We start from the raw sequence: 21,685 nt of genomic DNA, 5'->3' as shown, positions 1-21,685 counted from the left end.
TTTAGTGATTATAACTTAGGGTTTAGTATTTAAAATATGAGTGGGTATGGTTGAGATCAGAATTAACTTCTTCCATGTGATCATAGACATTTCATAATTTCACTAATATGTACTATGTTAGTTATTTTGTTCTATTCTATTTGGGTTTAGGGTTTATATTTGGGTAAGGGTTTAGTATTTATAAAGTAAGGGGTCATCATTAACTTATTCCATGCATTCGTAGATATTTCATAGTTTTACTAATATGTATTATGTTATTTATTTTGTTCTATTCTATTTGAATTTTGGATTTATATTTTGTTTTATGGTTTATATTTGGGTTTAGGGTTTACTGATAAAGAGTAGGGTTTAGTATTTAGGGGCTGGAGTGAGATTAGAGATCAAAGTTGGGATATATTTAGTATTTAGGGGTTGTAGGTGAAGTTATAATCCTATACAACTTCAGTGATATAGAATATGTATGTGATTAATAAAAGTATATGTGGATCGCTCCTCCTTCTTTCTCCTTCTTTCATTTGAAATAATATTTATGTGTCACTTTACAAAATGCAACTGACAACCTGCTACTTCCTACCAAAAAAAAACTGACAACCTACTACTTAAAAGGGCATAATCGGATGAATTGTGTATAAAAAAATTGATATTTAATTATGTAAAAACCAGTTCTATTCACTTAATTTCACACTCAGATATATGGCTATCTCGCCGATAAACCTTTGTTTAATTGTATTTGATCAACTGTTTTTTTTGTAAAAGAATAATATTTGATCAACTGTTACAAATCGTGTCGAACAAGGCCGGCTAAAAAAATAGCACACAAACGAATTATTTGTATGATATCTATTCAATATTTGGAATAATTTTGCTTTTTATTATTTTGGATCTTTAAATACATCTTTGTTAGTTAGCAAAAAAAAATTACATCTTTTGTTTATAACCACATATAAAATCGCTAGAAACGTAGTTTTGGGAATGCTAAATATCAAAACTATAACAAATAATTTCTTTTCAAAAATACCACTTATTTTATTAGAACTGAGCCTGGTTTATCTTTATTAAAATTTAAAGAAACCAAAACATAGCCAAGAAAAATTAGCGATCAATCTTTGGTAAATTTTATTAGTTTGGACTATTTTTGATCTATGTTTTAATTTCGAGCTTAACTTTTGATTTCGTTTGTATATATGAGTTTGACAAAATAGCTTTTGTGATTTAGTTATTAAATGTTTATTGTGTGGGTTGGTAGAGAAAATGATGATTTAATGAAAAACATTAAATTTGCATATAAATCAAAAACAGTTTGTTGTTATAAAAGGAAAAAAAAAATGATAACATATTTGTAATAGAAAGACAAAATTTAAGAAAATTGATCAATCCAAGTTCGATGAACGTATCGCAGAGAAAAAAAAACGATTACGCTGTTGCAAACTGCAAAGATCGATAAGGAATATAATGCAAATGCTAGCATCTCCAAAAATCCTCCTTATTTTAAAATAAAATAACTAAATTCTAACCTGCGAGGTTGCGTAGGAGTTTTCATTTATAATTTATTATATGTATTGTTTTTTTGTTGTCAACTATTGATTTGTATTGTTATATAGATACTAAAATTTTAAATTGTGTTTATTTCTTGTTATATATTTTATTTTAAAAATTATGTTTGTGTATCTGGTTAGACATTAAATTTTATAAATTGTGTTCATGCGTCATGTTATATTCTTTAATTTTTTTAACGGGAAAATTGTAAATTTTTTTATTAATGATTGTTTATACAATTTTGAGTTAACCTAGAGAAGTATAGTATTACTTAGGCCTGGGATTTTTATCCATAACCGAATACCCGAACCGGAACCGACCCGAAATGGACCGGTTCGGTTCGGTTTCGGTTCTAGGCAATTTATCCGATGAGTATTAGTGTTAATTATCCATGGGTATCGGTTCGGTTCCGGTTTTTACCCGAAACCGTACGGGTACCCGTTTAACCCGAATTCTATGCTTAAAAAACATAGATTTGTATCTTTCGAGGGTTGAACCCGGGTTGGATAGGCAAAGCAACAACTGCAATACCACTAGACTAGTTCAACTTCGTTGTATTTAATACATATTACTAATATATATACGATTTCTATTAACTTTTTTTTAAAAAATAAAATAAATAAATAAAAAACTGGTATATAATTATTTTATTTTGTAAATATTTATATAATTCACATAAGAAACGGGTACCCGGAACCGACCCGAAACCGGTAGTACCCGATCCGAAACCCGAACCGAAATTTACTAAGTACCCATTGGGTACAGAATTCATTTATCCGAAAAACCCGGACCCGATCGGATCTTATCCGAACCCGAACCGAATATCCGAAGTCCCAGCCCTAGTATTACTTTTCAGAATTTCTAAAGTATTTTATCTAACAGTTAAAATGTTTGTAACCAAATATAAAAACTTGTCTTCATTTGTATTTTGGACATTAGATTTTACTTAATTTTATGGTTACACATTTTGATGATTTGTTAAAAAAATTCATAACTTAACTCAATTTTGAATATTTCACTTTAATCTTTAATATTTATACTCAAGAAATCGGTTAAACTTTCGAGATTATTCGCATTTATTTAGGTAATTATTTAGGTAAGTAATAAATATTCAGTATCAATATATATCCTTGAATTTTGGAGTATGATAATATCAGTTGTATATATTCTTTTATCATATCAAGTTGTTTCGAATTAAAAAATTGTTTCAAATTCCAAAAATCTATAGGTATTGGTTACCAAATCTAAATGATATTAATATATTTTATTTTGAAATCTTGTTAGCAAAAAATTGGTTTCTAATACTTCAAACAATGATTAATTGTTTTTCAAAAAGTACGGATATTTAGGACACTATTTTTTGTAAACAATTTGGGAAAATGTTTTTTTTTTTTTTGAGAAATGGGTTAATTTGGAAAAATGTTAGTGGAATAGATGTAGTTAATTTGCCATATTGTTAGTTAAAATAATTTTATATTAACATACGAAACCTACTATATAAAAACTATAAAAACATTTGTCAAATCATCAGACCGTAATAGAACAACCAATAAAACATAAAGATAATAAACGTGCATTGCGTATGTTTAGTGGTTGACATTTGGAAAGAAAAAATAGATTATGTTCCATTTTACATTAATGTGATATCATGAAGAGCCTTGCGGCTTACAAAACCAGGCCCGTTTTCTTTGGAGCTGCGAGGGAACTCTTACCTTTTCCCGCAGCAACAACTTCTACAATATTAAAACAAATATAACCAAGAACAGGATTTTAGAAGCATAGTTGTTTAGTCAAGATGGGAACGAAGGTATTTAGTTTCAGAACAAACATTGGAGATTTTCTGCCCTCCTTGTAGCATAAATCTAAGTTCCGCAGGATCTTCTCCTCTATATATAAAACAATCAAGATAAACGCACGTTCCATCCATGATTGAGCAGACATTCTCAAGCATTTGACTTTTACGCAGCTAAAGATGCTAACATATACATGATGGACACAGGCCCGGCTCTAGCCTAAAGCTCATAAAGCGTGGGTTTTAGGCGCCCGAGCTTTGGGCGCCCGAATTTATATATATTTTAGGGGCGCCATAATAAAACCAAAGTCTCTTTAGTATAGTGGTTTATAACTTTTCCTTTGGCCTTCAAGTGGGATGTTCGAACACAGCTTTCACCCTCCCCTTCCCTTATAGTTATCCTTTTCATAAAAGGAAATGAGATGTCATCGCTTTCTAAAAAATACTATTGCTTTCTAAAATAATCTTGGTTTACATTTATTGATGTACAAAATAAATAATAAACAAAAAAAACTTTATTATTTATTTTTTTCTCCTGCATTTGATCCATGTAATTGTACAAGTCTTAACTTATCTATTTTTCGTGATTACATAATCTTTAGGAATTTCTGAAATCTTAAACAAAGATAAAACTATTATAATTTAGATTATACACTCTCTGGAATTCTTTAAAATAAAAATCTAAAATTAAGATTAATGTTAACCGGCCGATTTGACTAAATTATCATTGTTTTTCAATTAGAAAAAATATAAAGATAGCTGAAATATTATTTATCGTACGTGATAAAAAGTTGTCTACATTTGACTATAAACAGCAACTGATAAACAATTATCTGAACTTTTTATTTGTTCAGTTGCTGTTTTTCTGAACTGGAACTTATAAAATGTCAAGTCTACATTTAACTGTGTTATCAATAGAACTCGAACTTTATAAAATATTTGAATATTTAAAGTTGATGAACTATTTTGTAAGAAAAAAAAATAAAAAAATGATATCATATAAACTCATTGTTTAAAACAGATTGAAATTCTAATATGTTTTGTATTATTCTGATTAAATATTTTAAAATTCAACAAAAAGATTAAATATATTATATATATAAAAGGCATCATTTTTCTAATTTGCTTTAGGCGCCAGTTAGAACCGGACCGGCACTGACACTAAAACTCAACTTAATTCAACAATGTATTCCAAGCAAATACGAGGAATCTCTTAAGTTCAAAAAAAAAAAAAAATACGAGGAATCTCTTCTTATTTCATATATTTTAAAAGTATTCACAGTCAAAGACTCAGTAACAGATATCACGAGAAAGCACTGACAAAAACTAAAAGCGCAATGTAAGAAACATTACTCTTTCCATGGGCCAATGCATTCTCGTCCTGAAAAATCAACTGCCCACAAACTGTTTGTGGTCGCCATATTCTTCTCACTACATATACACATCCCAATTGGGTAGTAGATTCACCATGAATACAATGGAAATTAGACCCAATGTATATTGATAATAGCCTTAATCAACCCAAAAGTTTAAGACCTCACCAGATTTCGATGAATGAATAAAGGAAGCATCCCCCAAAGAAGTGATTGAGAAAGAAAGCAAGTGTTGCTCTAAAAGCAAGTTTTATAGATTTGTAATCGCGGGGAAGATAATACACAAACGGGCAGCAAAAGATAGGTAAAATCTGGCGTGATTTGAGTTCTAGGGTTTTTAGAGGAAACGAAGATAGAGAGTGGAACTCTTATTTTAACGCTTTATATTAACATATATAAACAGCATAACTATTTGACCAAAAAAAAAAAATAATAAACAGCATAACTATAGGTTGGTTTAAGTATATAAATTGGTTACCATATAAAATCGTATATGAAACATGTTTTTATATCAATAAGTCAAAATAAAAAATATGCCATGGTAAATTTTAGGGATGACTGCATATTTTTCACCTGTAAACATTACAACCCTATCTATTCTCACCCATACTATTAACTTCTCGAAAAAACCACCTATAGATATGAATTCTCTTCACATTACAACCCTCTCTAATATAATTACGAAATTGAAATAAAAGATAGATTAATTGCGTTTAGGAAATAGCGATTGCCCATTAAATGAATCCCCACCCGACCCATTAATATCCAACCGAATCAATTAAAATTGAAATCAATTTGTGTAAAAAAAGTTAGGTTTTTCTCTTTCTCTTTCGTCATGGTACATAGACAACGACGAAGAACAAAGAGAGAGAGAACAGAAGAGAGAGTGACCACGAACAGAGAGAGAGAGAGAAAAACGAATAACAGAGAGAGAGAGAAGAAGAACAAAGACAGTGACGAAGAACTTTTCCATCAAATCATGACTAGCTCAGCCTTTTCTCCGTTGCCACAGAGGAGAACAATGGAAGGCATACCAACACAACGCTGGTGTGGTAAGAATGTGGTCGTCTTGGTCTCACAGACCAAAAAAAATCCGTATAGAAGGTTTTAGTTACATGGTTTGGTTATATGTAATGACATTCTTGTATGTGTTTGGAACATGTCTTTACACGTTGTAATGAATTATGTCCCTTTCTCCTATGTGTTTGGAAAATGTATTTCTCGTTGAACCTGAATATGAGTTTGGACAAAATCACAAGTTTTACATTAAAAATCGAACAAGTCTTACATAAAAAAAACATAACAAGTCTCACAAGTCGTCATCATCTTTCCTCTTTATTTCAAGTTGTGTCTCAGCAGTTTCAATTTCGTTTGCCTCATCTCTGTCATTATAAATAACCCACCAAACACAAAGAAAACAAAGAGTTTGAAGTAAAGATGATCTTACAAGCTTACCTAGCAACAAGATATAGTGTTTGTTGGATAATTTCAATTAACTTGACGAGCAAGTTAACTCATTAAAGTGAAGTTTGATGGGTTAAGGAAAAAAAAACATATCGAGCTTAGAAATGTTTCCATATTATTATTAGGAAAATATGTAACTTCGTCCTATATAAAGAGTTCTTATGGAGAGATGTTCCATCAAGAGAAACACATTGAAAGGTTTAGTTTTGAGAGAGTTTCTAAATCTAATAAGAAAAAAAATTCTTATAATCTTTGTGTTTGTGCAACTTTAATTGGTTACAGAGCTCCAGGTTTCGAAGATCGTTTACAAGAGGAGTTGTAACTCGATCACAACATGGGAGACGATAACAATTCTCAAGGACGTGATAAAGGTCTTGAGATGAAGAAAGACATACGATGTCTGATACTATCATCGACCAACTACACCGTATGGTCGATGCGAATGAAAGTGATGCTTCATTTATACGATGTTTGGGATACGATTGATCCAGGGAGCGATGAAGCAAAGAAGAACAATATGGTGATTGCTCTAATCTTTCAATCAGTCCCGGAAGCGCTAATACTTCAGATAGGAGAACATGATACATCAAAGAATATTTGGGAAGCTATCAAATCCCGTAACCTAGGTGCTGATCGCGTGAGAGAAGCGAGGTTACAAACTTTGATGTCTGAGTTCGACAAACTGAAGATGGCAGACACAGACACGGTGGATGACTACGCAGGAAAACTTTCAGGCTTAGCATCGAGACCAGCCGCATTAGGAGATATAATGGAAAGCATCAAAGATGGTAAAGAAGTTTCTGAAGGGACTTCCAAGAACGAACTTCATTCACATCATAGCTTCGTTAGAACAAGTGCTGGATCTAAATTCAACGGGGTTCGAAGACATTGTTGGGCGATTGAAGGCTTTAGAAGAACGCGTAAAAGAAGAAACCCAAGATGAAGATCAATCGAAGCTAATGTTTGTGAAGAATGATACGCAAGGTAGTGGAAGCCATAACAACTCGCGAGGAAGAGGTAGAGGTAGAGGTTATGGTGGAAGAGGAAGAGGACGAGGAAGGTCTAATGGTTCTGATGGTCATAACAAAGGAGGAGAAGCTTCGACTAAGAAGGACTACTCTAAAGTTAAATGTTGGAGATGCGACAAGATGGGGCACTTCGTGTCACATTGTCCTACACGAGCAAGAGAAGAAGCTAACCTAACGGAAACACAAGAAGCAGATGCATTATATATACATGAAGCTGTATTCCTCAATGAGGAGAGAGTGTTTCCTAAGAGATTTGACGAGTGCGATGGAAATACGAGTATATGGTACCTTGCCAATGGTGCAAGTAACCATATGACAGGCAAGAGAGAGTTCTTCTCAAACCTAGACGAGAGCATCAAAGGCAAAGTCAAATTCGGTGATGGATCAAACGTTGAGATTGTTGGGAAAGGTTTGATCACGTTCATTGGAAAAACAGGAGAGAGAAGAGCACTCAAAGATATCTACTACATCCCAAGTCTTAAACACAATATCATAAGTCTTGGACAAGCAACCAAGATGGGTTGTGAGGTTAATATGAAAGAAGACTTATTGATGCTGAAAGATCCAAGTGGAAGGCTATTAGTACAAGTCGCAAGGCAACCAAACCGATTGTACAAGACGTCAATGGAAGTTGAATATCCGAAGTGTATTCAAATACAAGAAACTGATGTTACATGGACGTGGCATGCGCGGCTAGGACATGTGAACTTTGGAGTCATGAAGAATATGGTAGACAATGAGATGGTAGTAGGGATGCCTCAGGTGATACACGAGAAATATATGTGCAGCGCCTGCTTAGTTGGGAAGCAAACTCGAAAGTCTTTCCCGCCTAAAGCAAAGTATCGAGCATCGCACGCATTGGAGTTGGTACATGGTGACTTGTGCGGTCCGATATCACCATCAACACCAGCAGACAATAAATATGTATTTGTCTTAATTGATGATTACTCATGGACGATACTGCTAAGAGAGAAGAGTGAAGCGTTCGATCAGTTCAAAAAGTTCAAGGAGTACGTGGAGAATCAAACGAAGCTAAAACTCAATACTTTTTCGCACCGATAGAGGCGGAGTGTTCACATCTTCTGATTTCATTCGTTTTTGGGAAGAAAACGTTGTAACTAGACATCTCACCGCACCGTATACACCACAACAAAACGGTGTGGTCGAGAAACGAAATAGAACACTAATGAAGATGACAAGGAGCTTGATGAAAGCAATGAAGATTCCTAATCAGCTATGGGGAGAAGCAATACGTCATTCAACGTATCTCATCAACCGCATTGCTACAAAGGCTTTACCGCATTGCTACAAAGGCTTTGGAAAACAAAACTCCATATGAAGGCTTATATGTTAAGAAACCGAACATTGAGCATCTAAAGGTCTTTGGGTGTGTAGCTTTCGCAAAAATCAATGCTCCACATCTCCGAAAGCTCGATGATCGATCAAGGATGGTGATCAATCTCGGGACAGAGCTGGTTCAAAAGCTTATAGGCTCTATGATCCTGTCACGAAGAAGATTATTGTTAGTAGAGACGTAATCTTCGATGAGAAGAAGAGTTGGGATTGGTCTACAACAACAATGACTACAAATGATGAACCGAGAGCTTTCAAACTTCCTCATATCGATGTTACAGAAGAAGGAGATGGTGATGAGCATCAAGATCACCAACACCACGAAGAGCAAAACAATAATGAAGAAGAAAAAGTTGTAGATGCAGGTGAACAAGATCAAGTAGCAGAGAACAACGATGCAAACCAAGACCAGCATGTAACATAAAGATATGGCCGTTACATCAGAAAACCAAAGCGGTTTGATGATTACATCCTACTCGTTGAAGTTGGAGGTGGCAGACTCTTGCTCACCATCGATGGTGAACCAGAAAGTTACATCGAAGCTGCAGTGATACAAGTTTGGATCGATGCAATGAAGGCAGAGATCGAATTTATCATCAAAAACAAGACCTGGAAGCTCGTCAAGAAGCCGGCAGGTGTGAAACCGATAGGTTTGAAGTGGATCTATAAGATCAAGAGGAATGCAGATGGAACGGTGATCAAATACAAAGCAAGGCTAGTTGCAAAAGGTTACATGCAACAACAAGGCATAGACTTCGACGAAGTGTTTTCACCAGTTGCTCCGAGAGCTTGGAACATCAAACTCGACCGTGTTCTCAAGGAGATGGAGTTCACGAAGTGCACCAAGGAACCTGTGGTATATCAAAAGAAAGAGAAGGGGGAGCTTCTGATCATAGCTATATACGTTGATGACTTGTTTGTAACAGGGACTTCGCTCAACGTTATCAAGCAATTCAAAGATGATATGTCAAGAAGATTTGAGATGTCAGACCTCGGGAAGCTTACATACTATCTTGGTATAGAAGTAACGCGAGGAGCTGATGGCATTCGAATCAAGCAAGAAGGATACGCACAATGTATACTTGTCAAGACGAAGATGGAGTCATGTAACTATACTCACGTTTCGATGCACACGTGTTTGAAAAATATCAAAGGCAGAGGAGGATCCTGAGATTGATGCAACATCGTATCGAAGCACCATAGAATGCTTAAGACATCTTCTTCATACACGACCGGACTTGCCGTTTTCGGTTGGTGTATTAAGCAGATATATGAAGAGTCCAAGAGAGAGTCATGGAGAAGCAGTTAAGCATCTATACTCACGTTCCGATGCAACATCGTATCGAATAAATGCGATGCACCTATTAACGGTCTATGCAAGTTCATCGGAGTTCAGAAGATCAACATACCTAAGATTCAAGTTAGAATTAAGGGGGAGAATGTTGGATAATTCCAATTAACTTGAGGAGCAAGTTAACTCATTAAAGTGAAGTTTGATGGGTTAAGGAAAAATGAAAACATATCGAGCTTAGGAATGCTTCCATATTATTATTAGGAAAAGATGTAGCTTCGTCCTATATAAAGAGTTCTTATGGAGAGATGTTTCATCAAGAGAAACACATTGAAAAGTTTAGTGTTGAGAGAGTTTCTAAAACTAATAAGAAGAGAAGACCAATTGTTGGGCTTGTTAAAGCCATGTCCAACTCTATATTATCTGATTAGTACAATATTGTCCACTTTGGGCCTAATTGGCAAGCCCGCATGGATTTACTTTTGGGTTCCTTCCCAAAAGGCCTCATACTATTAGAGTTAGACATCTCTTTATATATTAGACACTCTTTGTCTAATTCTCCAATGTGAGACTTAGTTTGTTATCTCACATTCTCCCCCTCAAACTAAGGATCACATTCATCTCGTGTTCCACAACTGACTTCCAGAATCTTTTGACTTGATCTCTGCTACACACCTCTCATTCCTAACTCATAGGATATCATTCATCTCTCGAATGGTATATTGTTATTGGTCTTCTGCAGATTTCTCGTCAACCGCTCTGATACCAATTGTTGGGCTTGTTAAAGCCCATGTCCAACTCTATATTATCCGATTAGTACGATATTGTCCACTTTGGGCCTAATTGGCAGATATTGTCAACTTTGGGCCTAATCGGCAAATCCGCATAGATTTACTTTTGGTTTCCTTCCCAAAAGGCCTCGTACTATTAGAGTTGGACATCTCTTTATATATTAGACACTCTTTGTTTAATTCTCTAATGTGAGACTTAGTTTGTTATCTCACAGTGTTGAACAAAAAGAAAAAAAAAAGAAAGCAACAAGATATATTCGACGCTCCTCTGTAGTCTGGTTCAAGCTTCTCCAAACCAGACACTAAGCTCTCTCTGTGCGTGGTTGAAGCTCCTTCGTTTCTTCTCTCTATCACTCTCACGCCTCCATCTCTGTTTCTCTCTCTCTCTCAGACTTTCTCGTCTTCATCTCTGTCTCTTCTGTCTTTCTCATACTCTCTCGTCTCCATCTCTGTCTCTTCTCTCTGTCTCTTCTCTCTTTCTCAGACTCTCTCTGTCAGACTCTGTTTCTTCTCTCTCTCTCTCTCTCTCCAAGACTCCGTCCTCTCCATCTTCGTTTCTGGTATCTGTGTCGAACACAAAGAGGAAAGCAAAATCCCCAAATCAATTTTGTTTTAAGAAGTCGGGTCTCCGGTCCGGTTGCAAAACGCAGCTAACGTAACTCGAGTTACAATCTCCTTTTAGAGCTTAAACATTGATTTCAAATTTTTGATTTCAGAGGTTTAATTGAGCAGAGTTAAAATAATTGGGGGTTAATATGAAGAAATTTATATGTATAGGGGGTTTAGTAAAGAGCTTAGTAGTTTGGGTGGGAATGCATAGGGTTAAACTTCTACAGAAGGGAATAGGCAGACAACCCTAAATTTTAAATAGAACTCTAAATTAATAGATTAGATTCTAAAATAAGAGGATAAGAAAGTGGTTCACTAATGGTAATTCTTAAATAATTAACTATAATCAATAAACTTTCATAAATATACAATACATCTAAACTATTAAACATGAGTACAAATTTGAAATAGCCTATGCCTCTGACATAAACTGTGTTTAACACTTAAACCAAGCCACCTAATTTAATTTAGATTGTTAACCAAACATTACGTCTATACCACCGGCTTTGACAAATTTAACAAACTACATCAACTGCCAATTTAAATAAATTTACCAAACAAATATAGGATGTTAAACCTATACCATAAAATAATCATTTAAGCAACACAACTCACATTCATCACAAATCGATTTGACTCACTCCACTCGTGTTAAACAATCCTCGAATGTGCCAAAATCTTGCATGTGGGTTTGATGAATTACATTTATGTGGAATATGAATCCTGTTTACTGAAGAAAAAAATATCAGAATAAAATTAACCAAAGTGATCTCACAAATATAATTTTTAGAATCTTAATAAAATGTTGCTAAAATAATAAATTTTGAATGTTTATACTAAACAAATTTTCTTATACCTACAATCAAAGACATTCGAGATTCAATTCCTATTAACCAAAGATATTATCATACTTACTACAATCTTCATATTCCTTTAGTATATTTCATATTCTTTAACTAATATTCGATTACATAACCATATATGATTATCGCATGCTATTCTTAGTAACAAATCTAAGTATATTATCTTAACTAACCATATATGATTATTCAAAATACAAATAATGATAAATTTACTTTTCAAAAGCGTGTATAATCTGTATAGAAAGTGTAACAAAAGTTTTATATTCTTAATTAATCTTTGATATTATAACTCTTGATCACGAATATTTTCCCATTAATCACGAATATATTTACCAAGATATTAACTAACCAAATATATTTATCTAAATAACTAATAGGAATACTTATTAAATTCGTATATTACAATATATAGATTTATTTTTATAGTTTTATCTTCAAACCTATTAATAGTATAATCTATTAAAAATAAGAAAACCAGTTAAGTTAAAAGTATATATTTGAAATATAAAAAACTTAAATAATGAAGAATTTAATTTTTTCCTTCAAAATCTAAACCCGAACTTAAATACCCTAATCTGACCCGAAATATAAAAATATCTGAACGGATTCTATACCTCTATACCGAACTTCCCGAAAATCCAAAATAACCGATCCGAACCCGAACGGGTATCCGAACGCCCACCCTATTCTAAAGAGGAGTTATATTATATCAAAGCATCTCCATTTGGGGCTTTTTATCGGCTAGCCAAAGAAAATGGATTCATCTGGTCGGGTACACTAGTCCGTTTTTTTTCTTTCAAAACAGCTGGTTAATTACTGAAAGAAAATATGAGATTTGATTTCTTTTTTGTGGGCAACCGAAACGAATTTCCTTGGAGGAGTTCGGATATTTAACTGGACTGTCATGTGCATTATTCCACTGATGTTGTAGAAGATAGTGAAGAGGTTACAAGTAAATGGACTAGGATGTTGAAGTCAAAATGTTGTCCGTGTTTACAAAATTTAGAAGGAATGGCTTTGACATGTAGTGAATGGAGTAAAGACGATCGGATAACACTAGCATATTTGTTGATATTGGCTAGAATATTGATGGCTAAGAAATATAAAGCTTGTTAGAAATATTGATAAATTTGAGAGTTATCCATGGGGTAGGGCTGCTTTTGAGGTTCTTCTTGCTTCAGTTCGTGAGATAATAAGTGATTTGGGTAATCCATCATATTGACTGAAACCGAGAAGTTAGTAAGGATCCGGCCTCCATATTGGAAGAGGAAAGCAAACTCCACGAAAAGGAACTCTGTCGCTGGACCTGCCTTGAAAGATCAAGATCAGACGGCTGCAAATGGTTCGAAGAGGAAGCAGAGTGTGTCAGCTTCGGCCGTGGACAACAAAACTCCAAAGTACACAGAATCTTCGGTGGCTTCCGTATTGAAGCCGCTGCAGCCGCAATGAGTATTTTTTGTTGGAACTGTCAAGGAGCAGGTAGCTCTGAGACAGAACAACAACTCCGGGTGTTTAGGAGAAAATTTTACCCGGATTTTTTATTTCTTATGGAGACGAAACAGAAACGTGTGTTCATGGAAGGTTTGCAGCAAAAATTGGTTTACAATCAGTTAGTTACGGTGGAGCCGGTTGGTTTGAGTGGTGGGCTTGCTGTAATGTGGAAAGATAGCTATTCGGTGTCGATTCTCTCAGCGGATAAGAGGATCATTGATATGGAGGTTACATTTGGGTCAATCAAGTTTTTTCTTACATGTGTGTATGGGGATCCTGTCAAAGCAAACAGGCAGGAGGTTTGGGAACGCTTGACTCGCATTGGGTTAGTCAGAAATGAGGCGTGGTTGCTAGCTGGTGACTTTAATGAGCTAATGACTAAGGAGGAGAAAGTTGGTGGGGCTGAAAGGCATGAATCTTCTTTTTGGGATTTTCGCAACATGGCTGAAAATTGTAAAATACGTGAGCTAAGATACACAGGTAACTGCTTATCTTGGGGTGGTTGGAGAGAAAGAGTCTGGGTCCAGTGTAGACTTGATCGCAGTTTTGGGAATAATGAGTGGTTCTCCTTGTTTCCAAGATCAAGTATGGAATAACTCGAGTTATGGGCTTCAGATCACCGTCCAATCAGGATATGTTTTGCCTTAGAAAGAGATGATCCGAAGCGCAGTCGTTTTTTCTTTGACAAAAGATACTTGAATAAAGCTGGTATTGAAGAGCTTATTAAAGAGAGCTGGGGGACAGAAGGTTTAGATCAGAGCAATACTATGGAACGCATAGGACGATGCAGGAAGAGTATTATGAAGTGGAAGCGTTATTCTGACACCAACTCCAGAAATAAGATTTCGAGACTAAAGGAGGCTTTGGAGAAAGAAGTGGCTAAAAGGTTTCCTTCATATAATCTGATGAGGAAGCTGAAAATGGACTTGGCTGAAGCTTTAAGAGAGGAAGAGGTGTTTTGGAGGCAGAAGTGTAGAGAAGAATGGTTGCGGTATGGTGATAGAAATACTAAGTTTTTTCACAATTGCGTGGCTGGGAAGCGACTTCAAAACCGTATACTGATGCTCCTGGATGAGCTGTGACAAGAGAATTTCTCGGAGGGTTCAAAAGGTAACATAGCTGTTGATTATTTTTGGGACTTGTTTAGGAGTTCTAACCCTTTCGACTTGGAAGCTTTGTTCACTGGGTTTCAAGGGCGGGTTACTCCGGCAATGAATGTGATGCTGTCTGCTCCGGTTTCAGCAGAAGAGATCAGAAAGGAAGCCTTCAACATTAAAGGCAGTAGTGCTCCAGGAGAAGATGGACTTACTGAATTTTCTATCAAAAATTCTGGCATATAGTGGGGCCGAAGCTGACAGAGGAGATCAGTGGTTTCTTCAAGAATTCTGTTATGCCAGATGGATGGAATCATACCCAGCTCTGTCTCTTGCCAAAAATTACCAAGCCGACAAGAATGCAGGATCTTCGACCTATCAGTCTTTGCTCAGTTCAATATAAGATCATCTCGAAAATATTGAGCAAACGGCTGAAGGCAATTTTGTCGAGCATCATCTCTGAAACTCAGGGAGCCTTTGTGTCTGGGAGGCTCATTTCAGACAATATTATCATCGCACACGAGATGGTGCATGGGTTGAGAACTAATCAGAAGGTGTCTGAAGAATGCATGGCGATAAAAACCGATATGTCCAAGGCATATGATCGTGTGGAGTGGAACTTTTTGGAGGTGCTTCTTGAGAAGATGGGCTTTGAGAGAACGTGGGTTAAATGGATAATGGCTTGTGTCACGACAGTCTCTTTCTCTGTTTTGCTGAATGGGAATTCACATGGATTTATCAAACCTGAGAGAGGTCTGCGCCAGGGTGACCCGCTCTCTCCATTTCTATTTATCTTATGCGCTGAAGCTCTGGTGTCTTGTCTCAATGCGTCTGAGGAAGCGGGTAGACTTCATGGCATTAAGCTCTCAGCTTCAGCCCCGGCAGTTCACCATCTGTTGTTTGCAGATGACAGCCTTCTCTTATGCAAAGCCAACATCTTGGAAGCAACAGAAGTGCTGACATGTCTTAAGGAGTATGGAGATGCATCAGGTCAGATGATTAACTTGCAAAAGTCGTCGATAATCTTTGGCTCTAAGGTTCCTCCTGATGCGAAGGAAGAGATCAAAGGTATCTTAGGTATAGACCAGGAAGGTGGTGAAGGGTCTTACTTAGGTTTACATGAGTGCTTTAGTGGTTCTAAAGTCAAGATGCTGAACTTCCTTAAGGAAAAGCTACAGGGGAGACTGAGGGGTTGGTTCTCGAAATCTCTATCACAAGGTGGGAAGGAAATTCTCTTGAAATCTGTGGCGTTGGCGCTACCTATTTACGCAATGTCGTGCTTTAGGTTGCCAAAGGATGTGTGTGCTAAGCTGACTAGTGCTATGGTGGAATTTTGGTGGAGTTCTGGAAATAATAAAAAGAAAATTCCTTGGGTGGCATGGCAAAAGCTATGTAAGGACAAAGAGCTTGGTGGTCTTGGATTCAAGGATATTGAGAAGTTTAATCAAGCCTTACTTGCAAAGCAAGCTTGGAGAATTTGGTCTAATCCTGAGTCACTGGTGGCTCGGATTCTGAAGCACAGGTACTTCGCAAGAACTGATTTTCTGGAGTGCAGCATAGGAACTAGACCATCTTTTGCTTGGCGTAGTATCATTCATGGTAGGGAGCTTCTCTCACAAGGGCTATATCACAAGATTGGCTCTGGGGAGACTACTAGGCTATGGTCAGATAATTGGCTGGTCGATGGAAGAGCTCGCCCCCCTATGTATAGACAGGATGCGATTGTTGATCTCACACTGACGGTGAGTGATTTGATTGATTCGAGAGTAGGAAGTTGGAGTGTGCCAAGAATTCGAGAACTAATAGTGGAGGAGGATGTTGAGCGTGTATTGCAGACTCCTATTGATTTAGCTCGTCAAGACCAGAAGATGTGGGGTTTCTCAAGGAATGGAATCTACAATTCAAAAAGTGGCTACAAGTTAGCTGAGACTTTGCAGGAAATGCAGCTTCCTCTCTCTCCAGGTCTTCCTCCAGTAGAAAAAAGACTTTGGAAAGATCTGTGGCAGACCAATACATCACCTAAGATCAAATATTTTATGTGGAGAGCACTGTCGGGAGCGTTAGCTGTCAAAAGTAGATTGCAGTCGCGGGGGATCTTGTTAGATACAACTTGTTCCAGATGCGGATTGTCAGAGGAGACAATATGCCATGTCCTCTTCCACTGTGAGGTTGCGAAGAAAGTATTGACAAGATCTGGTTTTCCTATGCCATCTGGTGGTTTTTCTGTCAACTCGGTGTGGCTCAATTTCTATCATCTGATGTCGGTGAGCAGGAAATTACCAAAAGAGAATGAAGCTCGCCTAGCCTTTCCTTGGATCCTGTGGCAAATATGGAAAGCCCGTAACTCGTTTTGCTTTGAAAAATGGACGAAGGATGCTGAACTGATCTTCTCAAAAGCGTCAAACGAAGCTACTATGTGGCTAAATATGTCACTTATCAGTGGAGACGGTCCTTCATCGCAAATGACTAATCTTGAGGCAAGAAGTAAATGGCAAAAACCTCCTCCTGGAATTACTAAGTGTAATGTAGCATCGTCTTGGGTAGATCCCCTGTTGAAGGGTGGAGCAGCTTGGATTGCTCGAAGCCATACCGGCATACCACTGTGATGTTAGGAGTTTTCAAGGCTCCTAAGACAAATGTTGTAGTATAGTGATTGTCGAACCAGTTCTGAGGGATATCAAAGCACTGAGAATGCAAGTACTCACTTAATCTAAGTACAACCAATGATTTAGATGTGTTTTAAGCTATGACTAAAACTAGAAAGCAATAACAGAATGATACTTCTTGACTAAGGGAAAAGAGAACTCATGGGCATAGGGATTAGACCTTGGGTGATCAAGTATCAAACTAAGGATGGCAAATGATCAATCAAACTATCAACCTTAAGCCTAGACACAATTCTAAGCAAGCTCTATGTCTAGATGAATGCTCATTTGCTAACATATCTCAAACATCAAATGTCTTTGGTTGAATAATATGAAAGCAATCATTACGAACAAGTCTATTAGCTATCTTAGCATCTTTAACAACAAATGTCTTTGGCAAAGTATACTAAAAGCCTAGGAGAGTTGTCTCAGGCATTTCATCAAACACCTTTTGGGTGGGAAATGCCTATTGATCAACTTTTGAGTGGCCAACTCAGAAGATGCATTATGAATACTCTACTAGCAAGGAACAAGAATGATCTACACTAAAACATTCTAGAACTAACCTAATCACCCTTGATCTCCCTAACCCATGAATTCAAAAAGTGATTACTCACTAATCTCCATGATTCCTCTTAAACCCATATTGGATTTCAGATTAATCATTCAGAGAAAATACAGATAATAGAATAGAAATCAACAGTAGAACATGTGATCAATGAATCAAAGAGATCCCCTTTTTCAAGGTTTTTGGTGGTTTTCTTCAGAATAAAAATAGATCTGCCTCCTGGTGGCTTACAGAGTATTAAAACATAGGTTTAGAAAATAAAAACGTGCATCATGAAATGACCAAAAGGCCCTTGAGAAATCATAAGTTCGAGCAGACATGCAAGCGACCTCCGCTCGTCGCTCCGAGTAGTCGCTCCATGCTTCGGGAGCGACCTCGCTGTGTCGCTGCGAGAGGTCGCTCTGGCTCCATTGTGTTGTCGTCATGCGATAGAAATGCGAGCGACCTCGGGGTGTCACTCTGGCCAAGTCGCTCTGGGCTTCGGGAGCGACCTGGAGTGGTCGCTCTGATAGGTCGCTCCGGGTCAGTTTTCGGCTTCCACCGGGATGAAATGGCGAGCGACTTCTCCGCATCGCTCTGGTAAGGTCGCTCTGAAAAGGCAGGTCAGAGCGACTTGCTGGTGTCGCTCCGGGAAGTCGCTCCCAACGCTCTGCTCGTCCAATGATCATCTTTACACCTCTTTCGAGCTCCAAACACACCCAAATGTCTCCGAGAACTCCATGTGGTACTCCAATACCTGATAAAGACTTATGTATGCAAAATGCAACCTAAACATGGCTAAATCCTAGTCTATATGATCAAAATGCACATGGATGAATGGATAAGATAATGGAAATATACAAGATATCAACTCCCCCAAACTTGTTCTTTTACTTGTCCACAAGTGAACTTTCTAGAACTCATAGGGAGAGAGGTTTGAAGGTGGGAGCTCATAGCCAAAAGAAACACAACTAGTACTCGATTCAACATCTAATCCAGCACGAGCACACTCTCTTATTACACTCTAGCTTCTCTAGGTCTATCTGAACTCTTTTCATCCCTACACTCATCATCATGCATCCACACATTCAAATCAACCAACTCTCACATTCATTAAGCACAAAACATCAGGTGAATTCTTGCAAATGGTAAGTTGGTCCAAGTCATTTGGTTGGGTGAGGGAAGACTTTTATTCAAGTGATTCAAGAGGTTCGAAACATAAAATCTTTAAGGTGGTTTACTCTCGAAACAAGTAGCCTTGACATTGCACATAATATATCTAAGAAAGGGATCAACTCATGCATACAATGCTCAATCTCCATTGTTCTACCCTTTTCCCAAACATACAATTACACAATCATTCTCAAATGCCAAACCCAACTCACATCTCTCACCAAAAGATCCTAAGAACATTAACTCCTTCTCTTTGAAATCTACAAGGGATTTTTCACAACCTCAAAACATTACTTAGCTCCTAACAACTTTGCTAGCCCCCTTTTTCTTTCTTTTTCGTTTCTTTTCATATTTTATTTCTTTTTTTTTTTTTTTTTTAGATGGGGGCCAAGACTTTTCATAACTTGAGCTAGAGGTTTTTCTACTTATCCCAATAAGACAATTCACTTAAACACAAAGAGTCATTTCTTTTCCTTTTTCATTGCTCCCAAATCATAATCACAACTCTCACCTCCCACCTATAGCTAGACAATAGAGTGCCCAATCTAGCAAGAATGAAGATCAAGCATTGTCGTTCCCGATACTCTCAACATTATGCACATGTAAGACTTTCCGAAGAAGGCCTCACTCATCAAACAATGAAAGCTTAAAAGGAGGGAAAGGTTTTGGGAGTGGTCTACCACTAGAGTTTGTCAGAATAAGATTGGCATAAAGGATGTGACAACTCAGGTGTGTATAGCCATGACTCAGTACACAAGGGACCATGAGCAAGAAGCATTAAGTTCGTTTAGTTCAAATAAGGTTGTAGTTGGCTTCAAAGACTGAGTTTCAGCAATCAACAAGTTTCAGGAAGAGTCTTCAAGGCTCGAAGCATACAAGTGTTTTTGAGAGGTGCATAAGCTATTCAGGTGCAAAGTAATGTTCTTTACAAGGCATTTCAAATCATTGCTCCCAATGCAAGTAAATGCAACCTATATGCTCTAGACTCTCCTAGAAATGCCAATGATGCAAACTAAATGAATTTTTTTTTATGCAAATATATATGTATAATGCAATGCATGAGACTCAAAATCATCAAAGCAAACGTGATCAAATACTTGGTACCTCCCCCAAACTTAAATGACACAGTCTCTGTGTTGTCAAGGAGAGAGAGATACCCAAAAAGAGAAAACTAATATGCAAAAACGAAATGGTATATACAAGGGAAAGTAGTGGGTTACCTTCTATGGAGAATGAGTAGAGGGAGATGCTCCCTCCTCGTCGTCCTCAGGTGGTAACTCTTCAAGGTGCTCATCAGTAAGAGTGCCCATCTCTTCAATGTAGAAGGCTTGCCCGAACACAGTTGGTTTCTTCATTTTCTCCTTGATGTCAAAGTGGAGAACATGCCCTTTACCCAAATGGAGATCAATCGTGCCCTCTTTCACCTTAACAATTGCTCCTGCTGTAGCTAAGAATGGCCTTCCAAGAATCAATGGGTCCTGAGCCTCCTCACCCATCTCAAGCACCACAAAATCTGTAGGTATCTCATACCTTCCAATCTTCACAGGTAGGTCCTCTAAGATGCCCACAGGGTACTTCACTGAACGATCAGCTAACACCAGAGAGAGTTTACACTTCTTGTACTGAGTGAATCCAAGCTTCTTTGCAACAGACAAAGGCATCACGCTGACACTAGCTCCCAAATCGCAGAGACATTTCTCAAATACCATAGGTCCAAGAGCACAAGGTAGTGTGAAGCATCCTGGATCCTCTAACTTCTCTGGAACATCAAGCCTTTGGATGATGGCACTGCACTCATGGGTAAGAATCATCATGCTTTCCATTTCCTTCTTCTTTGCAGCTACAACATCTTTCAGGAACTTGTTGTATTGAGGAATCAACATGAAAGCATCGATGATGGGCATTGCAACCTGAGCTTCACTCATTTGCTTGTCAAACAAAGCCTTGTACTTCTCTAGCAGCTGCCTCTTGAATCTACCAGGGAATGGTAGTTTGGGTTCATAGGGAGGAGGAACAAAAGAATTCTCACTTGCTGGAGCAAGAACTTCACCATCCTTCACTGTTTTCTTCTCTTCCCCAACCTTTCCTTTACCCTTGGCTTCCACAATCTTCTCCAAGATTTCATCATTGAATTTCTCATCAACAATCACCACTTCATCATCTAAGTTGATGGCCACCTCCTCACCTAGTTTCTCAGCATCCCTGGTGAGGGTTGTAGGAGGTAACTGCTTACCACTCCTAAGGGTGATAGCTTTGGCCTCCTTGGGGTTTTGGTCAGATTTTCCAGGTAGAGATCCTTGCTGGCGAGTCTGGTGAGTGTTCATGGAAGCAAACTGATTCTCTAAATTCTTGACTGTAGAAGCAAGATGTGAGAACTTGTTGTTGAGCTCATTGTAGCTCCCATCAATCTTGGAATGAAGGTTTTTCAACTCATATCCAACATGCTTCTCACTTCTAGTCTGAGACTCCAAGATTTGTTTCAGCAGGGTGTCAGTGCTGCTCTCTTGAGGAGCAGAGGAACCAGATGAGGGGTTTTGCTGAGGTTGATAGCTGCCTTGCTGGTTGTTTCGAGGCGGATAACCACTCTGTTGGTTGTTGGGATAGGATTTCTGTTGGTAGTTGTTGTACTGAAAGT

At 37.4% G+C, this 21,685-nt stretch overlaps 1 protein-coding gene across 1 annotated transcript; it reads left to right on the top strand.

Annotated features, from left to right (window-relative positions):
* Positions 1 to 13,647: 13,647 nt before the first annotated feature.
* On the top strand, positions 13,648 to 17,291 carry LOC106442391. The gene is made up of 4 exons (XM_048764153.1): positions 13,648 to 14,071; positions 14,207 to 14,582; positions 14,739 to 14,872; positions 14,932 to 17,291. The coding sequence occupies exons 1-4, from the start codon at positions 13,648 to 13,650 to the stop codon at positions 17,289 to 17,291; spliced, it is 3,294 nt and encodes a 1,097-aa protein (XP_048620110.1).
* The last annotated feature ends 4,394 nt before the right edge of the window (positions 17,292 to 21,685 follow it).

This window comes from Brassica napus, chromosome C7 (genome assembly GCF_020379485.1).
Source record: "Brassica napus cultivar Da-Ae chromosome C7, Da-Ae, whole genome shotgun sequence".
NCBI classification, from domain to species: Eukaryota; Viridiplantae; Streptophyta; class Magnoliopsida; order Brassicales; family Brassicaceae; genus Brassica; species Brassica napus.
Note: the sequence above shows the minus strand (reverse complement) of the source record. Positions and strands in the feature narration are given on the sequence as shown.